Here is a 21,968-nt window from a genome sequence, read left to right as displayed (position 1 = left end):
GCTGTATGAAGATGAAGGACTTCAACTAGAGACATCACTGGTGAGTCAGTGTCTTACCTGTACACTGACACTATACACTGTATACTATGTACAGAGCTCCTGTGTGTACTAACACTTATGGTAATATTAGTATTGTGGTTTTTTTTTATTAATGATCAGTATTGTAGTATTTGGTGATAATATGTTGTCTGGTCATGGTGTGACAGTATTTGTCCCTTGTATGTGGTATTATTCGATCACTATGTGGTAGTAATATGTGGTCTTCATATGTTGTGGCGGTATTTGTCCCTTGTATGTGGTATTATTCGGTTACTATGTGGTGCTAATATGTGTTCTGGTCATGGTGTAGCAGTATTTTTCCCTTGTATGTGGTTCTATTCGGTCAATATGTGCTGGTAATATGTGGTCTGGCCCTGGTGTCACGGTATAGTTCATTAAAAAATGAATGTGATACATTCCCTGAAAGAAAAATAAATAAAAATATACCTAAAAAGAGTATAGGATATTTTAACAAATGTTTAATAGGTTAGAGTCAACCAGGGCCCAGCCAAAAGAGTCAATCCTGTCTTGGTAGCGGCTTAAAAAATCTATTGGCCAAAACAAAAGCTGATGACTGTGTATGTGATCTGGTGTTCAATGGGAACTGTTAATGTGTGATTGATGAGTACGTTGAACAGAAGTGTAGTTTTTCCTAGAATGGGCGGTGGGACTGTGCAAAGTTTGAGGGATAGAGGCAGAGTTGGGGTGGAGCCTGGTCGGAGTCTCAAGTGGGCCCGAAAATGTTGCCAGTATGGGGCCCTAAAATTCCTGGTGGCAGCCTTGGCAATGACAGTGCGCTCTGTTGCCATCTTGTCACTTCTGATTAGAAACAGCGAGAGAGTATTGTCATTGTGCAATGAGAAGAACTGTGCATAGTGACGAGGTCCTACTGAGCATCTGTCGGAAGTGAAAATTGATGATTCATTTCAGGGAGGGTACAGAGGCTACGGCAGTGACCACAAAATCTCCCCCCCGATGACGCTTCGTTTGAGTTTCCCAGCATGCACTAGAATTCTCAAACGAATCACCATCAAAGAGGATGTTGTAGAAATAATTAATAAAGCAGTTAGTAGTTTGCTGTTCATATGTTCAGTCTTTTGAGTTTCTTTTGTCAGCTTTGGGTTTCCAAAGACTCAAACCTGTTAAAAGAAAAACTGACTATTCTTCAGTTTATTGAATACACTTGAAATAAAAAAAAACTGGGGGCCAAAGGACGGAAAAAACGATTGAAAAGAATTTAAAAAAGGCACTTTAGGACAAAAGACTCCAGCATGTCCTGAAGCATCTTCTGTGTAAATAACTTTAAGGGTTCACAGGCATTTAAAAGAAATCATATGCATATACCCTTAAAGTGCACATACCCTTTGAAAGTTAAGGCACCCATGCACAATAGATTAAAATTGTCCGAACCCACAAAAATTGACCGATTCAGCAAACAGTCTAATGTGTATGTGTGCACCTGACTGATGATTGTTTTGGGATATAAGGTTCAAATGTGTCTGATATTGGACTGTAGAGCCTTTTGTTCTCTAAGTAATAAGATGTCTAGGAGAGGCTGTCTCATACAGAGCACAGGCGCGCTCAGCAGAGTGAGCGCAACTGTATATGGGAGAGTCAGGTGGGAGCAGCTTACAGGATAATCGGGACAGCTGTCTAAAGTGTATGGGGGCGTTTGTCAAAAGCTTGTTTGGCTTACATATATAGCTTCATTCAGACTGCTGTATTTTTTGCCCAACACACACTGACCCTATAATTAGTTAGTATCAAATCTAATACTACATGTACATGACTACATTTCTACCATCAGTACACAACTATGTCACCAGAACTACTGTCTGTACATGACTCCATCACCAAAACCACCATTAATACATGAATACATCAGCAGAACCTTCATTAGTATCTAATACATCACAAGAACCTTCATTAGTACATGAATACATAATCGAAACCTTCATCAGTACATGATTACATCACCTGATCTTCATCGGTACTTGACTATAGCACCAAGTTTAGTGCGACAATCAACTGCAATGTCAGGTTAGACCTCAGAAAATACAAATGTATCCTATGAAACTTCCACTTCCAATATGTCCTTAACAATGCTAAGGATGTGATGGGAGTTTTTGTTCTCCTCAGCCATCATCAGACTGTGGACCACATAGGAATCACAGTACTGATGAGACACAGGCAGTAGCACTCTTAAACTTTTAGAGAGTAACTTTTGAGAAATATATGTTTTAAGCCCATTAATTGTGACTAGATTGGTGCAAATCCAGATCTATAATTTTCTACTTCATCTGCTCTGCACAGTGTGCTCTCCTGACTCCATAGCTGCACTTTTCTAACAGGTCTTTTGCACGACTATTGGTCGCAGTGTTAATGCACTTCAAAGAGTACTAAACCTTCAGGCGATATTTTATGTTTTTGGCCCAATAATTCTGAGAAGATTGGTGGGGGATCCATTTATTAGATCCCCACAAACCTGCACATAATTAATGAACCTAAACCATAAAAACATGCATCAAAATTATTTTTAAACTTGCTTAAATATCATCCTTCTTGGCAGTACATCGTTCCGTGTAAACATGCACTGCTGAAAACAATGCTTTACTGGCCGAACAAAATGATTATGTGAACAATTGTTCTGCGCACATGAAAAGCGGTCACAGTCTATTAAACAACTGCCAATTGGCTTCATATCGCAGATCAACGTGATTTTATAGGCTGGAATTGGCCAATGCACCCTTAGTTCTAGGTAACTTATAGGTGACATCTTCTCTGAATGTGGTTTTTCTCATCCTTTTCTTCTTCCTCTGGTCCAGAAAGGCCGTACTGGGGGGCCCACGGCACTTAAGGGGAGGCCGCCATGACGGGGTTACGTGGGACCTGGGGAGCTGGAGCAGTTTAGAGGGGGTACAGTGGTAAGGGTTAACTGGAATTTGAAGGGGTGGCTTAAGGGGCATTTTTTGAATGAAGGGGGTGGAACCAGGGGACTGCAGGGAGGGGGCACATAAAAAGGGGCACGCTCCTCAAGCAGGCATCCATTTTAGGTGCCTGCGTGACAAGTGTGGAATCTCTGTCACACTTACCAGCATGGAAATTGAAGCAATCCTCCAGCGTCTCCGGGCGGCAGCCAGCTCCCAGGGGACAGATTGGCTGAATGCTTCTGTCAACAGCCTTCTCCAGGGGACATCGGATGCTCCATCGCAGGCACAGCAGGTCGGGCGCCGGCCGCGGAGGTCCAGGCCTCCGGCGCGCCTAAGCCCTGACGTGATCCCCAGGGCCCGGCGCCGAAATAGGAGCCCCTCCAGGGACCCTCCGGTAAGCAGCGCTGTCCCCTCCACCTCACAGCGCAGCGCCGGGAGGAATCCTCCAGTACGGCGGGGCCTACAACGGGGGGCGGATCCTTCCTCCCCTCCTTCTGTGTCCGGGCGGCAAGGTACGACAGGAGCCGGAGCGGCGGCCGCCAGCATGTCCGCTGGCGCCGCTCAGCGTGGGAGGCAGAGACAGCCGAGGAAGCGGGGGCCGGGTGCGGTGGCCCCTCAGCGACGGGGACAATGCGGGCGGCAGTCGGCTGGCCCTGGCATCAGCGTGCGGCCCTCTGCAGCGCACAGTTCCGGAGCTTACAGCACAGCTGCGCCCTCTGCTGGTGGTGGCCAGGATGTGATGGGATCTGCGCCCTCTGCTGCTGATGGCCGGGATTTTCCTAGATCAGCGCCCTCTGCTGGTAGTGGACGGGATTTTCCTGGATCAGCGCCCTCTGCTGGTGATGGCCGGGATTTTCCAGTTTCAGGCAGGCGACATTCCGTCGCTTCGGGAGGCAGTACAAGGGACGTATCCGTGGCAAGGAGCCACACATCTTCCAGCGGGCGGCAGGATGCTGGCTCGGCCTATTCCCCATCCGCAGCGCCAGGGCAGTCGTCGGCATCATCGGGTCGCCAGTACACGGATATGGCCGCCAGGAGCTCGGCGGTCAACATCGCAGATCAAGCCGGACTGGATCCAGGACACCTTCGGCTGGGAGCTGGATCTTCGGCTGCTGGGCTCACAGCACCCAGGCAGCTAGGTGAGAACATTTTCCCTATGGTTAATATGCCAGGCTTAGTTTTCCCTGAAGCTAGGAATACTGATATTACCCCGGGAGTTGCTAGTGGGGGTATGGGTTTAATCCTTAGAGGTTTAGGGGAGTTAGCGGGCTTGTGGGGGTCCGGGCTTAGCAGAGGGTCTTTGCCGTCAGCGGCTTGGTTAGGTAATACGGGATCGCTTGAGGGGTCTAGAGAGGTGACCGAGATTACGGGTACGTCCAGCAGCGCGGGTCCTGCGTCAAATACTGAGGGCTCATCAAGGGAGAATAGCGGAGCAGCACCGGCGTTATCCGTAGGGCCCGGGTCATTGATTGATGGGTCAGGTGAAGGAGCTTTGCAGGATAAGGAAAAGGAGGACGTCCCGCGACTGGATGATGCAGCAAAGGGGGAGGTCTATGTCTGCTTTGAGGGCCCGTTAGGGGCACACTTAAAGCAAGAAGTTAGAGAAAAAATCTGGAAAGGGGAGTACATAGAAATATTTTCACTTTTACCCCTAGAGAGATTTAACTTGGATAGACTTAGAAGGGAGGACTCCAAAAAAGAAGATGAGGAAAAACGGAGATTTAGGCTGATTCCCAGATCATTTTCTAATTGGCTGCAAGCTTTCGCTATTATGGCTAGCGTAATTGGGGAAAAGGCCCCGGAAAATTGCTCGGCGTTATTCTGTTACTTAGATGCCATAGGGGAGGCTTACAGGACCTATGGGGGACAGGGATGGCTACGCTATGACGAACAGTTTCGTCAGCGGAAAGCCTTTAGGCCAAATATCAGGTGGGATCACAAGGACATAGCGTTGTGGATGAGAGTTATGGTCCCAGCCCGTTTAGGTCAGACCAGCCAGCCTTTTCAAGGGGGCGCCGGGAGTTCGGGACAGTCAGGACACTCGGCGGCTTTGCAGAAGGGACTGTGTTTCGCCTTCAATGATGGGGTATGCAGATTTGGGAGTAAGTGCAAATTTAGGCACGAGTGTTCATCGTGCGGGGGGGTGCATAGTGCCTCAAAATGTTTCAGAGGTAACAGACAAAAAGCTGGAGAGTCAGCTGAAAAAAGGGGTGACTCCAGTGCAGTGGGTCGTGATGGAGGCCTTTCTAAGTAGATACCCTGATAGGTCAGCTGCGGTTTTATTGCGCGACGGTTTTAAGGAAGGTTTCAAAATTCCTTGTGTTGAGCAGGACGTTAGTTTAAAAAAAAAATAAATTTGAAATCGGCGTTACAATTCCCGGAAGTTGTGTCAGATAAGTTGAATAAGGAAGTTGCTCTGGGAAGAATGGCAGGCCCGTTTGTCGCCCCCCCCCCCGATTGCAAACCTGAGGGTGTCACCTCTTGGTGTGGTCCCTAAGAAGGAACCTAATAAATTTAGGTTAATCCATCACCTATCGTTTCCGAAGGGATCTTCGGTCAATGATGGTATTGATCCCAAGTTGAGTTCGGTGTCGTATTTATCATTCGATTCAGCGATGGAGTGGGTTCGAGCATGTGGAAAGGGGGCTAAGTTGGCGAAGACCGACATTGAAGCGGCCTTTCGCTTGTTGCCTGTTCATCCCGACAGTTTGCACTTATTAGGTTGTTTTTGGGATGGCGGCTTCTTTGTTGATCGTTGCCTTCCAATGGGTTGCTCAATTTCATGCGCTTACTTTGAGGTCTTCAGCACGTTTCTAGAATGGGTGGTGAAAGATGTGTCTGGGATTCGCTCATGTTCGCATTACCTAGACGACTTTTTGTTTATAGGGCCAGCGGAATCAGCAGATTGTTCGATTTTGTTGCACACAATGGAGAGTGTGGCAAAAAACTTCGGTGTGCCTTTGGCGGAGGACAAAACAGTTGGTCCGGTGACAGTGTTGAGCTTCCTAGGCATTGAAATTGACACGGTAGCGATGGAGTGTAGGCTACCTGCAGATAAGCTTACCGCGTTGCGTCAGGATGTGGTTAATGCGATTGGTTTGAAGAAGATAAATTTGCGCAGTTTGCAATCATTGTTAGGGAAACTAAACTTTGCATGTAGGATCATGCCGATGGGTCGAGCGTTTTGCCGCCGCTTATCCTTGGCAACGGTAGGGGTGAAGTCCCCTTTGCATTTCATCAGGATAAAGAAAGAGTTCCGGGATGATTTGAAGGTGTGGGCGGCTTTTCTTGACGAGTACAATGGCAGATCTCTGTGGATTCAGCCTGTGGCAGATGCCGCCTCCTTGGGCATTTTGATTCATGTCATTGAACTGAGCGGCTTTGGTCTGTTCTTTCAGGGTAGCTGGTCGGCAGCGGCCTGGCCAGATGAATGGAAAGTGGAAGGGTTGACAAACAATCGGTTACTGCTGCATTTGTTCCCCAGGGTAGTTGCGTTGGCCCTGTGGGGCGACAAGTTGAGGAATTTGAAAATTTCTTTTCATTGCGAGCATGTAGGAACAGTGACGGCGGTAAACTCGTTGTCAGCAGTTACCCCTGCAGTAGTGAAGGTCTTGCAGCACGTGGTTTTTCTGGGTCTTAAGTTTAATTCTTGGATTGTATCTGAAGTAGACTTGTCAGCGCCTGATCCAATAGTTGTTGCTCTTTCTCAATTTCAGTGGCAGCTTTTCCGGGATTTGGCACCACAGGCGGAGAGCGTGGGTCTGGAGTGTCCGGTGGAATTATGGAACCTGCCGCGAGGGCTGTAACGGAGTTATTTACCAAATCGCTCGCGGATTCATCTTGGTCTCATTATAATCAGTCGTGGAGCCTGTGGGAATCCTGGTTGTCAAGTCTGGATCAGGATATAGAGGAGGAGTATGGTTTGTTGTTATTCCTCGGTCATCATTGGGAGGCAGGTTGGTCGGTTACACGTTTGAATAAGTTTTTGGCGGGGCTAGCCTTCAACCTTAAATGCAGGGGATGTAAGGACATAACGAAATCCTTTTTGGTTCGGCAAGTTGTTTGGGGTTGGAAGAAAGGTTGGAAGGCTTCGGACGGGCGGCGACCCGTGTCTTATGAGGTGCTTTCAGCCATTGGTCGGAAGTTGCAGGAGGTGTGTTTTTCTGAATGGGAAGTGGTTTGGTTCCGGGTAGCCTTCTCTTTGGCTTTCTTCGGGGCATTTCGGTTAGGTGAGTTGGTTAGCCTGTCCGTTAGTAAAAAAGGTACTTTGTTGAGAGAAAACGTTGATGTTGAAGGGAACAAGGTTGTGGTGTTTGTTAAAGCCTCTAAAACGGACGTGTACGGGAAAGGGTGCAAAGTGGTGCTGTTCAATGTTGAAGGATCCCCAGTGTGCCCGGTGGCATCCGTGAAGGAGTACATGGCAAAGGGCGGTGTGTTAGATGAGCCATTCTTGGTGCACGAAAATGGGTCTTTCTTGTCCCGTTTTCAGTTTATTTAGGTATTTAGGAAATGTTTGGCCGCAGCGGGCTTATCTGCAGCACAATATAGCGGTCACTCGTTCAGGATCGGGGCAGCGACCGAAGCTGCTAGGTTGGGCCTTGGTGAGGAGGTGGTTCGGAGAATTGGGAGGTGGGAATCTTCAAGATTCCGGTCGTATGTTCACCCAAACCTATTGTGAATTAGGGGTTGTGGTAAGTTAATTGTTTGTTGATTTTCTTTCTTGGTTGCAGGGGCTGATCCGGTGCTCGTCTGGATCATGGGGCACTCGTATGTGGTGTGGGCTGCGTTGCGTGCTGCTGTTCGTCCAGACGGTCGTCAATTGGGTCTTTCTCGAGACACAGTGACATTGCGATGGATCGGTAAAAGGGGGATGGTGTGGAAGGAATGGTTACCGGAATTCCATTGTTTTGTTAGACTGGATAGAGTGCCGGAGATTGTGGTGATTCACCTAGGGGGAAATGATTTGGCTAAACGGTCTTGTAGGGAGCTGATTAAGGATATTAAATTTGATATCCTGAGGTTCTGGGTCATGTTTCCAAAGGTGCTTTTGGTGTGGTCTGACATCATTCCACGTAAAAGTTGGCGAGGTGCTAGGTCCCTTGAGGGGGTGAATAGGGCTCGGATCAAAATAAACAGGGCCATATCTCGGTTTATGGTGAGGAATGGCGCGTTGGCCGTGAGACATGTGGACTTGGAATCGGGTCAAGGAGCTTACTGGAGAGCTGATGGAGTACACCTGAACGCGGTGGGAAATGATATGTGGTGTTTGGCCATCCGCAGTGGCATTGAATTAAGCTTGAAGGTGTGGAGGGACATGAATGGCTAAGGTGTCAGGCCATTCGTGTTCTTGGCGGGGGTGGAGGTCCTCGAAGTCGGTGGAAATGGTAAATGGTGGTTCAATGGGGGGGGGATCTTGAGAGGTCCTGGACCCCCCATAAGAGAATTTAACAAGGCGCGGTACGGTTATCCCGCGTGAAGTGGATTTATGGGCCCCTGGCATGGGGGTGGGTTCGGTGGACCAGGATTGGGTGTTAGCTATCCCTGAGCTGGTGCTTTACGGCTGGGGGTAAGACTCATCCTGGGCTGAACATTGTGGAATTTTGGGAGGCTGAGTTCTATAATTTTGGGGCTTCGAGGACCGCCCCTCCTATTCTGGGTTGTTATAAAAGTTATGTTATCTTTTATTTAATAAAATGGCTGCTGTGGCCAATTAAATCCAACATATGTCTCAGTCTGTTTTTGTGTATGATAGAAGTTTATTCTTTAGATGGTCATGGGGACTGTTTAAGGGGATTGGGGAATTTTTTCCAGGTCACGGAACTCACGTATACCCTATGTCAAGAAAGGCCGTACTGGGGGGCCCACGGCACTTAAGGGGAGGCCGCCATGACGGGGTTACGTGGGACCTGGGGAGCTGGAGCAGTTTAGAGGGGGTACAGTGGTAAGGGTTAACTGGAATTTGAAGGGGTGGCTTAAGGGGCATTTTTTGAATGAAGGGGGTGGAACCAGGGGACTGCAGGGAGGGGGCACATAAAAAGGGGCACGCTCCTCAAGCAGGCATCCATTTTAGGTGCCTGCGTGACAAGTGTGGAATCTCCCGCCCACCCTCCCTTTTGATTAGGGTAATGGGGGGGGGGAAGTCGCCCATGAGGCTTCGGGTTCTGTTTTAAGAGACGTTTAAGTGTATTTATTTTGTTCTGTGAATGCTGTTAGGTTATTGTCACGGCAGTTTGGCGGGGGTGGAGGTCCTCGAAGTCGGTGGAAATGGTAAATGGTGGTTCAATGGGGGGGGGGATCTTGAGAGGTCCTGGACCCCCCATAAGAGAATTTAACAAGGCGCGGTACGGTTATCCCGCGTGAAGTGGATTTATGGGCCCCTGGCATGGGGGTGGGTTCGGTGGACCAGGATTGGGTGTTAGCTATCCCTGAGCTGGTGCTTTACGGCTGGGGGTAAGACTCATCCTGGGCTGAACATTGTGGAATTTTGGGAGGCTGAGTTCTATAATTTTGGGGCTTCGAGGACCGCCCCTCCTATTCTGGGTTGTTATAAAAGTTATGTTATCTTTTATTTAATAAAATGGCTGCTGTGGCCAATTAAATCCAACATATGTCTCAGTCTGTTTTTGTGTATGATAGAAGTTTATTCTTTAGATGGTCATGGGGACTGTTTAAGGGGATTGGGGAATTTTTTCCAGGTCACGGAACTCACGTATACCCTATGTCATAACGCTGTGATGACTTTTCACAGCAAGAGCTCGCTTCTGCAGATTTCCCTCTTCTCTGGTCTTCTGCAGCACATCCCGACAAGGTGCCACTAAAAATAACAGTGTAATTATACTACCTGAACAAAAATAACCACCCATGATGTGCATTAAATAAGCCCTACACTGAGCCCCCAAATAAATAGTCACTCCTCACTGTGCTCCCTGACACAAAAATGACCACATACTGTCCCTCTTATGATGCATGGCCTCCACACTCCTCTCCTATAAAAATATTCTCACCACACTGTAACCCCTTAAATACTATGACCAACACACTGTCCACCTCTGTGAATTACAACCACCACACTGCTTTCCCTTTGAGTTACACCCACCACACCTTCATCCTTTATAAACTATGACCTCCACTCTGTTTCCTCCATACTGCCTATCCTATCTGCCTCCACACCATATTGAGCCTACTTTTAACAGTGTCCCCCCCACGCCACACTTAGCCTCCTCTTTACACTGTCTCCCCAATCTCTGCACTGAGCCTCCTCTTCACACTGTCCCTGCCATGCTGCCCATTCTCCATACTGACCCCTATACAGCCCATTCTTCAGAAAGTCCCCCATATTGCCCTATCTCTATACAAGACACCTCTATAGTGCTCATTCTCCAAACATAGCCACCCCATAATGCCCCATTTACATACAGATTCCCCCATACTGCCCCATTTACATACAAATCCCCCATACTACCCCATTCCTTTACTGAGCCCTCGTACTGCCCAATCTCTGTATAGAGACCTCCTTATATTGCACCATCTCCATAGCGAGCCCCCCATTCTGCCACTTGCCCATATGGAGCTCATAATTCTGCCTCATCTCCATATGTGCAACCTCATACTGCCCCATCTCCATAAAGCCCCCCATATTGCCTCATCTCTATATACAGACACTCATATAGCGCCCCTTCTCCATACAGGGCCCCCCATAATGTCCATTTGCCATACATAGCCCCCTATAATGCCATATTTGCATACAGAACCCCTAATACTCCCCACCTGCCGAGTCCCAGATAGTGCCCTTTCTCCATGCTGAGCATCCGTAAACTGCCCATTCTCCATTCTGAGCCCCCATACATACCCTATCTCCAAACAGGATGCCCCTTATACTGCCCCCTCTCCATTCTGAGCCCAAATATTCTGCCCAATCTGCATTCTCAGTGCTCCCTAAACTGCCCCTTCTCCATTCTAAGACCCACTTTACTGCTCAAACAGAGGCCACATGCTGTTCCCTCTTCATTCTAAGAACCTCTATGCGTCTCTAATAAGCCCTGTCTTTGGCTCTGTGAAACTTATTAACTCCCAGCTGTTGCTCTCTCATCCTCTTGTTCTCTGCGACACCCTGGAGTGACATTTACAGCGTGATGAGATGACCTCATCATTATGCTTGATTCTCGCTGGGAAATGAGTCCAGATTTGTGAAAATACAAATGAATGCGAAGAAGTTTCGACTCTGCCTTCACGCCCTCTCGCTCACAAAGACGCTGATTTGGAGGAGGATGCGGAAATTTCAATTTTTGGTTATCGCCATTGCCACCCCCAGCATCCCGCCTCCCTAGGGACCAGACCTGGAAAATATGCCCCTCCCTGCTAATGGGCAACATGGAGTCCTTGGTTCAAATCCCACCAAGGACAACATCTGCAAGGTGTTTGTATGTTTGCTTGGGTTTCCTCCTTGTACTCCAGTTTGCTACAACAGTCCAAACACATACTGATAGTAAAATTAAATTGTGAGTCCCAATGGGGCAGTGCTCATAATCTCTGAAAAGTGCTGTGGAATATGATGGTGTTATATAGGCAATCATAATAAATAAATTTGTGAACACAGCAAATTGTATTATATAAAGCAGCAAACACTACAGCAAGTCACTACTTGATTTAAAGTCTACAAAAATGATCGCTTATGAAATGATTAGTGACTGGAATAGCCCTTTTTCACAATATACTGTACACATAATACAATGTTTGTAGTCACTGCAGTTATTATGTATATATATGAAGACTGGAGTTACATTTTGCACATTTATTTTTATTACATATACAATAAGCATTATCTAATAGGTGAGAGTGGTTATATGATGAGTGTTTATAGCCCTATAATTCTAAGTACGCTTATTAATCACTGTGCTACAAACCTGGTTAGCATGGTGTAATGAGTACAGAAACAGAGTAAAGTCCAAGAGCAGGAGAGAAGTTGTAATCGACCAGGAGAGAAGTTGTAATCGACCAGGAGAGAAATTGTAATTGACCAGAAACTTTCTGTCTTTACTTTCTAATTCATAATTGAGCTCCATCCAAGGTTGGAAAGGTCTACACAGGGCAGACTAAAATGTTGCATCATGGGAAACATTATATATATATATATATATATATATATATATATATATATATATATATATATATATATATTTTCTACAGTCTTCCTATTATTTCTTAAAATAGCTCTCATATTTGAGTGCCAGAATGTTATCACAGGGGATGTTGTAGTATCATGGAGATTTTTCTTGTAATTAGAATTAAAGCTAAAGTTGAGAAATTTGCTATGTACCGCAGTTAGGATGAAAGACATTATCAAGATGAAATTTTCCCTCTGGACTGATCCAAGGAACGAAAAAAAGAAGTTAATTGTTAATAAATGTTGGCTGATATATGATACCCGTTCAGTGTGTGAGATTTGCATAATGTGGGGGAGGTGAAATGGGCTAACCATAGATAACAATGTACAAAGTCCAAACCAGGGATTGCCTGTGTTTATCTTTAGAATTCAGAAAATAAACATACTTTTACATTTCAGGTAAAAACAGATACCTGCTATGCTGAGAACTAACTAAACAAATGGTAGTCATAACAATACCAAGCCCTGTCCTGCAGCCATCTGGTCCTCCGCACTTCTTCCTTTTGTCTTCCCTTGTCATGCACATCCTCTTCGGCCTCCTTTGCTTAATGCCAGGTCTTCGACATTGAGGAGGCCTATGACTTAATTGTTTGCTGACTAGACCTTGGGCAACGTGACAACATGGCGTACAGTAATATCAGAAGTCTGGTTGCGCCTGAACACCTGGCATACAGTGAACCAGGTTTAAGAGAATGCACCTAATGGGAAGGCGAAGCACGGAGGACCAGATGGAGGGCTACAGGAAATGATGAGCACACATTTTTGTATTTTTTGTATATACCATGTTTATTATACTCTGGGGTCTCGAGATCCCAGATCATAATAAGGAACATTCAGTTTTCCCCAATAACTTAGATGAAAATCGAATTTCCCTGTGAAATATGCGTGATGTGATGAATTTGCTTTTGTGCAACAAATGCTGGAGGACCATATGGCAGATTGCGAGTGCAGCCGTATAGATAAGAGGTTGGACATGTGAGTAGTTAGGTATTATTTTTTTATAACCTATGCTTTTGTTCTCTGGGGTCTGGACAGATGCTAAATCACAAAAGAAGGAACATTAAATTTGTCACTAATAACTTTGATGCAAATGAAATTTCCGGGTAAAATCTATGTGATATGGCGAATTCGAATCTTGGCAGATTGGATCATGTCTAGCTAAGTAGAACGTGACCCCATTGACAATTATTAAATTAAATGGAGCAAAATGACATCGTCATCTCAGAGTCACAGAAATGTAAATTCTAGTGCGTGTACTCACTGGTCTTGTAAATATTGTAGCTCAAGAAAAGTAAAAAGACAATCTTTGTGAGTGTAGCATAATACCTCCTGCAGGTGCAATTACAAAATTATTAACCTTGTCCTAATACTGTACCATATATGGACTAAAGATTAGGCAACCCACCCTATTCTTTCCTATTCCAACTCTGAAACCTTTTCCGTCTGTACCAAGAAGACTACTTGTAAGGTTGAAGCTAGCTCTTCCGGAATAGATCAAACGTGCTTCGGAGCCTAAATCATGTCTAACAAGAATAGAAAGGAAATATACATTCCTTTACAACACATAAAATTTAGAGGAGCTTATTATTGAAATAATGACTGTTGGGGTGTGAACCAAATTATAGCCGTAAACTATTGTACTTTCACAACCCTCTTAGTCTAAAGTCAAAGATTTTTAGAAGCTCATTTCTAGTTTTACAGGTTGCATGTTTGCATTTCTGCTTTAGCCACTGGGCAGCGGTGCTTTTTTTGCTGTCAAAGCATGAGAGTAACAGTCCATTTTTTTTTTACTGGGACTTTTGATGCCACTTAATCAGGGAGCTGTGGGGGTTCCTGCCTGAGAGCCCTCAGTGGAACTGTCAGCTGTTTAAACCCCTGACACCCTAACATCCACTGCCAGTCAATAGTTCTACTTATATGGTCTAAAGGTCTGTTCTGTGCTCCTGTGGTGTCATACCGATTTGTCCATTCTCTGACCTCGGCCTCTATTCTACCACCCGCTTGCTTTTGATTTTGTTTCTAATGTGACCTCTTAGTGTTGACCCTCCTTGCTGCCAGCTTGCTTCACCGGGTGTCAGCTGATTCTGTGGTCCTAGCTCTCAAGGTCCTGTGTAATTCCCGATCCAGGTACCTAGAGCTCAACCACTGGATCTGGAGTCTCTTCATCCATTATGACCCAAACTTGACAACCTTTGTCAAATGTTGAGTCTATATGTTTAAACTCCCCTTATTATGGCTTGCTGAATTGCTTCTATTCATCTCCCATTAATAACACCTCTAATACCTCCTATAACTATATACCTAAATGGGAGACCTGTAGATAACTAAAAAGGACACAGAATGGGACTAGGCCTGGTCCCATATTTTGTGTTGTTCAATCAACACTGCAACTATAAAATCTTTGTTCGGTGATACTTAGTTCCAACCCAGCTGCAAAGACCATTCCAAGTTCCTTCCCCCATTGTTTCCGAGGGTGTGGCTTACAATAAGTTGTATTACATATTTGATGATCATTCCCTAGACTGACCCATTTCTGGTCTAGTGTGTATGGTCTAATTTTTTTTGTTTTCTGTGTTGACCTCCTTAAAAATCCCTACAAAGTCTTTTTACTTTTTAAAGCAACCAGTTAAAACTTATTCAAACTTATTTCTTCTGTGTTTTTGCTGCTAAGGAAGCAATTGCTAATACATGGAAGAGACCTTTTGTTCCGGACTGGACTGATTTTTAATCAATGAAAAGCTAACTGGTATTTACAGATACTCATGGTATGTCCACCAAAATCTGATCATCATAGATTGTATATGTTCAGCCACAACTTACAAGCGAGGCCTTGGTTTATCAGGTTATACCACAGGCCCCCTCTGTTTTCTTATTCTCAAACTGACTATCTCTTCCTTTTTTCCCCTTTTTTCTATACTTTTTCTTTACTCTTGTATTCTATCCCCCATTACTTGTCATGGGCCTCTATGCTTTATATTGTTAAAGTAGAGTAGGATTTGTTTTCATTCTCATTGTACCTTTATATAAACCATGTACTTCATTTTCCTGTAGAGCTCTTGTATTGTGACTATATGGTTTTATTCTCAATGTTCAAAACCAATAAAAATGTTAAAGAATTTTATAGAACTTGCCACTACTTTTGTTTAAGAATATCCAACTATCCCTATCAATCTTGGATGAGAGTTAGATACGTTTTATTTTTGCTGGATGACACCAGATTGTGACATTTTTTATTATTTCTAGAATACTGATATGAGCTATGAACTCATCATAGAAATAACTGCCCTCAGAGCCAGGCTACAAGATATTGAAGAAGAAATGATGTCCTCCAAGGAAACCATAAAAAAGCAAGTGCAGGATGAATATGAGGCCTTAATCAGGACTTTGTTTGCTGCATGTGTTTCCCTGAAGGTGAGCACAGCATTGTCCATATCTGTTCTTCGTTATGTATATGTAATTAACCCGAATTTTATCAATGCAGATGAGGAGTAACCGTGTGTCAGAGGCGGATCTAAATAAATTATATTACAATAAGTTTTCGGTTTCTTCAGCTTCATTACAGCGCTTATCATACTAACGTTCACCGTGCCTATACAGCACAGCAGAGTGACGTTAGCAGCATGATCAAATGACCTGACATCGCCTTGATCCAGAAGTCCCTGCGGTAAGGGCTTCAATTGTGCTTGTATCTGAAAGACGCAAGTGCGATTGAAAGCTGTGTGCTGGCGTGTTACATCAGCTTGTCAGCCGGCTTAGACAATGGCTTATTTCCACTCCAGGGTTGTGGCAAAATGCAGCCTCTGGAGAGACACCTTAGACCACCAAATCAGGCGACCCGACGTAATCTCCTGCCTGCTGCACCCAGGGCAAATGCCCCGTGTTCCCACCCTTTAGAAATGCCCTTGTCTTACGCTACTGGTCTTTTCTAGAAGATAATGCTAGAACTTAAGGTCTCCATACACATTAGATTAATGTCAGACGAACCATCCGACATTGACAAAGTCATTCAACGGTCTAATGTGTATAGGGAAGCCTGATTGTCGGGGAGCTGTTGATCGGGTATGTCCGATTTCAGCCTGCCAATCATATTGTTTAAGGGGAAATAATCCATCTCAATTGACTCTTCAGCACACAGGAGCACTCATTCAGCCAAGCCTATGTTGTTTATTAGACATGTTGGCCAGAGGCTTTCTCATAGAAAACACAAAAGCTCTACCCCAATTAGTGGTCCTGTGTATTGGGAGAGTCATCTGAGATGGCTGTCTGCCCATCGATCAGTCAAAGCATCTTTTGTCTAAAAGCCATCCAATGTGTATGGGGCATTTTAGATCAGTATAACAACTTAGGTCTACATAGCAGCCATTTCTGCGTCTCAGAACTAAACTAGAAAAAACAGCTCCTGCTTGGATTGCCTGAGTGCCACATTATGTTAGTCACCTATTCAGAATTAGTGACCATAGAATTCCCTGTGATAATATCAACTTTGTCAACTGAAAGTCTCGAGAATGGTATGAAAGCTTTGATAGATTCATCCTGAGAAGTTTGTCAAAACCATAAAATATTATTTGAAAAAAAAAAACATTATAAAACAATTGTAGAATATATGACTGCAGAAAACAGAGCATCTTACTGACTAACAAAGGCTAGCAATAAAATCTGTTCTGATCTATGCCGCTATGCCTCACGTTATAATATCTGTCCCTTTGCACATTGTACTTTGACTCAGGGAAAAAAGTACAGAAGAGAGTAGAATGTTCTTTGCACATGATCTATTTTGATGGAAACATATCATTACTGAACACTGATCCTACAGTCTATCTTATATACGATATCATAAACTTTATTATTCCTTGTAAAATTGTGGAGAACTTACCGTCAGTGGTTTTTTTTGCATTATCTCTTTGTTGTGATAATATCTAGAAATCTTTACATATGTAAACATTTTACTCTTGGGATTCCTTTTTTGCCTTTTAAGCCATGTTCACATGTCGCTAAAAATTTGTGCTGAAAATTTGGTCACAAATCCACAATAAATTTGTATCAAAATCTGTATGTGATACTTGCGGGTTTTGTTGTGGATTTGGCTCCAGATTTTACCCTACTCTGTTACAAATAATTGAGTAGGATGAAACCAGTAAAGAAATTTTGCCCGATCTTTATGTGCAGATTTTGTCCACAACGTTTGAATGAGTTTTATAGTGTAAAGTGCTGTGGATCCTGAATGCGTGCACATGACCTTATTCTTTTTATACATATTTACAACAGCACATTTCCTTGTTGTTTTAGTCTAGAATAGATGGCTATCACATTAGCATGAACCAACAAGTGACGGAAATCATCAGTGATGTTCGGAAAGAAGGTGTAGACGACATGATTTCTCTGAAAAAAAAATATTACCCTGGACAAAATGGCAGTACTCTGAAAGACACATTGTCTATGGTGAGTTACAGCAGACACAAAGCTTTAAATAGATTATTAAAAGTATCACAATTTGATATTTTAATGAATATTGAAAAAAAAACCTCAGAGGTTAAAAGGCTAAGGTTGTGTTCTCACGCAGTCACAATACAGTTTTTGCTACAATCGTGGTAACACAAAAAATACAGTTAGATCCAGAAATATTTGGACAGTGACACAATTTTGATATTTTAGCTATTTACCAAAATCTATTCAAGATACATTAATATAATTAGTATGGGCCCAAAATGCAGAGTCTCAGATTTAATTTGAGGACAGTCACATCGTTATTGGAGAAAGGGTTTTAGAATTACTGCTCTTTAATATGCTGCTGCCTCTTTTTAAAGGAACCAAAAGTAATTGAACAATTATCTCAAAATGTCTTTAATGGTCTGCTCGGCAATTCCCTCGTTAATGCATCATCAATTAAGCTGGTGAAAGGTCTAGGGCTGATTCCTTGTGTGGCATTTGCATTTGGAAACAGACGCTTTGGATCCATATTATGTGGTCAAAAGAGCTCTCAATGGAAGAGAAACAGACCATCATTAGGCTGAAAAATGAAGACATCTATCTGAGAGATGGCAGAAATGTTAACAATTTGGTACATTCTGAAAAAAAACAAGAGTGCACTGGTGCGCTTGTGAACTCAAAAAGACCTGGACGTCCATGGAATGCAACAGTGGTGGATGATCTCAGAATCGTTCCATGGTGAATAAAACCCTTCAAAACATCCACTCAAGTGAAGAACACTCTCCAGGAAGTAGGCGTTTAATGTTGTGAACTCTGTGTTCAGGCTCCCTCTTGTGGTCACTGGTGGTATGGCGTGACTTTTGCTTTGGGCTCCGCCTGGTGGCTTTGTCTGTTATCCTGCTGGTCTCTGGCTATCAGCTGGTTCATTATCCTCTGGGAGGTTCCTATATAGCTCTGTTTTACTTCCACTTGTTGCCGGCTGTCGATGTAATCAGTGCTACTCAGATTCTTTCTGACTACCTTGCTCCCAGTCCATCCAGGACAAGCTAAGTTTTGTTTGCTCTTTTTTTTGATCAGCAGTGTTTATCATGTTTTCTGTTCCAGCTTGCTAAAATGTAATTCCCTCGCTTGCTGGTTGCTCTAGTGGGCTGAGTTTCTCCCCACACACCGTTAGTTGGTGTGTGGGTTCTTGAAATCTCAGGATGGATATTTTGTAAGGGTTTTTTATTGATCGCATAGACCCCTGCTCTATTTTTCTGCTTTCTAGTACTAGTGGGCCTCTTTTGCTGAATCTGATTTCATCCCTATGTATGTGCCTTCTTCTTACCTCACCGTTAATATTTGTTGGGGGCTTCTATATCTTTGGGGATTATTTCTCTGGAGGCAAGCGAGGTCTTTCTTTCTCTTTAGGGGTAGCTAGTTCCTCAGGCTGGCTCGAGACGTCTAGTAATTTTTTAGGCACGTTCACCGGCTACCTCTAGTTGTGTTGGATAGGTTCAGATTTGCGATCAGTCCAGTTACCATCTCCCTAGAGCTCGTCCTTAGTTTAATCACTTGCTGGTCTATTTGTGATCCTCAGCCACTAGGGATCATAACAGTACAGCCGGACCACAAAGTGTTAATTGCATGGCAGAAGCAGGAGAAAAGAAGCCTTGAGAATTTTTTTTTTTTTTTTGTGTTGTTGCCGTGTGTCTAGCTGCTGTGGCTGGCTTCTCTCCTCCTTTTAATCTTGGTGTGGCTCTGAGTTCAGCTGCTGACATGGATGTCCAGAGCTTGGCTTCCAGTCTGGATCATCTTGCTGCTAGGGTTCAAAGTATTCAGGATTTTGTTGTTCACAGTCCTATGTCAGAGCCTAGAATACCTATTCCGGAGTTGTTTTCTGGAGATAGATCTAGGTTCCTGAATTTCAAGTACAATTGTAAGTTGTATCTTTCTTTGAAATCTCGTTCCTCTGGTGATTCCGTTCAGCAAGTTAAAATTATCATTTCTTTTTTGCGGGGTGACCCTCAAGATTGGGCTTTCGCATTGGCGCCAGGGGATCCTGCATTGCTCAGTGTGGATGCGTTTTTTCTGGCCCTTGGATTGCTCTATGAGGAACCTAATCTTGAGAACCAGGCTGAAAAAGCGTTATTGGCCCTCTCACAGGGGCAAGATGAAGCAGAGGTGTACTGCCAGAAATTTCGGAAATGGTCGGTGCTTACTCAGTGGAATGAGCGTGCCCTGGCTGCAAATTTCAGAGAAGGTCTTTCTGAAGCCATTAAGAATGTCATGGTGGGGTTCCCTACGCCTGCAGGTCTGAATGAGTCAATGACTCTGGCCATTCAGATTGATTGGCGTTTGCGGGAGCGCAAACCTGTGCACCATTTGGCGGTGTCTTCTGAACAGACACATGAATTTATGCAATGTGACAGAATTCTGACCAGAAGTGAACGGCAAAATTATAGACGGCAAAATGGCTTGTGCTTTTACTGTGGTGACTCAGCTCATGTTATCTCAGCATGCTCTAAGCGCAAAAAGAAGGTTGATAAATCAGTCACCATTGGTACTTTACAGCCTAAGTTCATTTTGTCTGTTACCCTGATTTGTTCCCTGTCATCTTACCCGGTTAATGCTTTTGTAGATTCAGGTGCTGCCCTGAGTCTGATGGATTGGTCGTTTGCCAGGCGCTGTGGTTTTGATTTGGAGCCTTTGAAATTCCCTATTCCACTAAGGGGAATTGATTCTACACCATTGGCTACGAATAGACCTCAGTACTGGACACAAGTGACCATGTGCATGACTCCTGTTCATCAGGAGGTGATTCGTTTTCTTGTACTGCATAATTTGCATGATGTCGTCGTGTTGGGTCTACCATGGCTGCAGACTCATAATCCAGTCCTGGATTGGAAAGCTATGTCTGTGTCAAGTTGGGGTTGTCAGGGAATTCATGGTGACGCTCCTGTGGTGTCAATTGCTTCGTCCACTCCTTCTGAAGTCCCTACGTTTTTGTCAGACTACCAGGATGTATTTGAGGAGCCCAAACTCAATTCTCTACCTCCTCATAGGGATTGTGATTGTGCTATAGATTTGATTCCTGGTAGTAAGTTTCCTAAGGGACGACTTTTCAATTTATCTGTGCCGGAGCATGCTGCCATGCGGAGTTATATAAAGGAGTCTTTGGAGAAGGGACATATTCGCCCGTCCTCATCCCCTCTTGGTGCAGGATTCTTTTTTGTGGCTAAGAAGGATGGTTCCCTGAGACCTTGTATTGATTATCGCCTTTTGAATAAAATCACGGTCAAATTTCAGTATCCTTTGCCATTGTTAACTGATTTGTTTGCTCGCATTAGGGGGTCTAGTTGGTTCACCAAGATAGATCTTCGTGGTGCGTATAACCTTGTGCGTATAAAACAGGGTGATGAATGGAAAACTGCATTTAATACGCCTGAAGGCCATTTTGAGTACTTGGTGATGCCTTTTGGACTTTCTAATGCTCCTTCAGTCTTTCAGTCCTTTATGCATGACATCTTCTGTGAATATCTGGATAAGTTTATGATTGTGTATCTGGATGATATTCTGTTTTTTTCGGATGATTGGGAGTCTCATGTTAAGCAGGTCAGGATGGTCTTTCAGGTCCTGCGTGACAATGCTTTATTTGTGAAGGGCTCAAAATGTCTTTTTGGAGTCCAGAAGATTTATTTTTTGGGTTTCATTTTTTCTCCTTCTACTCTTGAGATGGACCCAGTCAAGGTTCAGGCTATTCATGACTGGACGCAGCCTACATCTGTTAAGAGTCTTCAGAAGTTCTTGGGTTTTGCTAATTTTTACCGTCGCTTCATAGCTAATTTTTCTGGCGTTGTTAAGCCTTTGACGGATTTGACCAAGAAGGGTTCTGATGTGACTAATTGGTCTTCTGCTGCTGTGGAGGCCTTTCGGGAGCTGAAGCGTCGGTTTTCTTCGGCTCCGGTCTTATGTCAGCCAGATGTCTCACTTCCCTTCCAGGTGGAGGTTGATGCTTCCGAGATTGGAGCGGGGGCTGTTTTGTCGCAGAGAAGCCCCGATGGCTCTGTGATGAAGCCATGTGCTTTCTTTTCAAGAAAGTTTTCGCCTGCCGAGCGGAATTATGATGTCGGTAATCGGGAGCTGTTGGCTATGAAGTGGGCATTTGAGGAGTGGCGACATTGGCTCGAGGGAGCTAAACATCGTGTGGTGGTCTTGACTGATCACAAGAATTTGATTTATCTCGAGTCGGCCAAGCGGCTGAATCCCAGACAGGCTCGTTGGTCGTTGTTTTTCTCTCGTTTTGATTTCATGGTCTCGTACCTGCCGGATTCGAAGAATGTGAAGGCTGATGCTCTTTCTAGGAGTTTTGTGCCTGACTCTCCTGGAGATTTAGAGCCGGCTGGTATCCTTAGAGAAGGGGTGATTTT

The 21,968-nt window shown here is 44.4% G+C and overlaps 1 protein-coding gene across 2 annotated transcripts in view; it reads left to right on the top strand.

Annotated features, from left to right (window-relative positions):
* The window catches only part of LOC143807719 (uncharacterized), a 345,126-nt gene that overhangs the window by 261,720 nt on the left and 61,438 nt on the right, over positions 1-21,968 (top strand). For both annotated transcript variants that reach the window (XM_077289578.1, XM_077289579.1), the window contains 2 exons: positions 15,376-15,543; positions 17,419-17,571. In XM_077289578.1, the coding sequence (XP_077145693.1) occupies positions 15,376-15,543; positions 17,419-17,571 (321 nt within the window). The remainder of the gene's footprint in view (positions 1-15,375; positions 15,544-17,418; positions 17,572-21,968) is intronic.

This window comes from Ranitomeya variabilis, chromosome 2, assembly GCF_051348905.1.
Source record: "Ranitomeya variabilis isolate aRanVar5 chromosome 2, aRanVar5.hap1, whole genome shotgun sequence".
NCBI classification, from domain to species: Eukaryota; Metazoa; Chordata; class Amphibia; order Anura; family Dendrobatidae; genus Ranitomeya; species Ranitomeya variabilis.
Note: the sequence above shows the minus strand (reverse complement) of the source record. Positions and strands in the feature narration are given on the sequence as shown.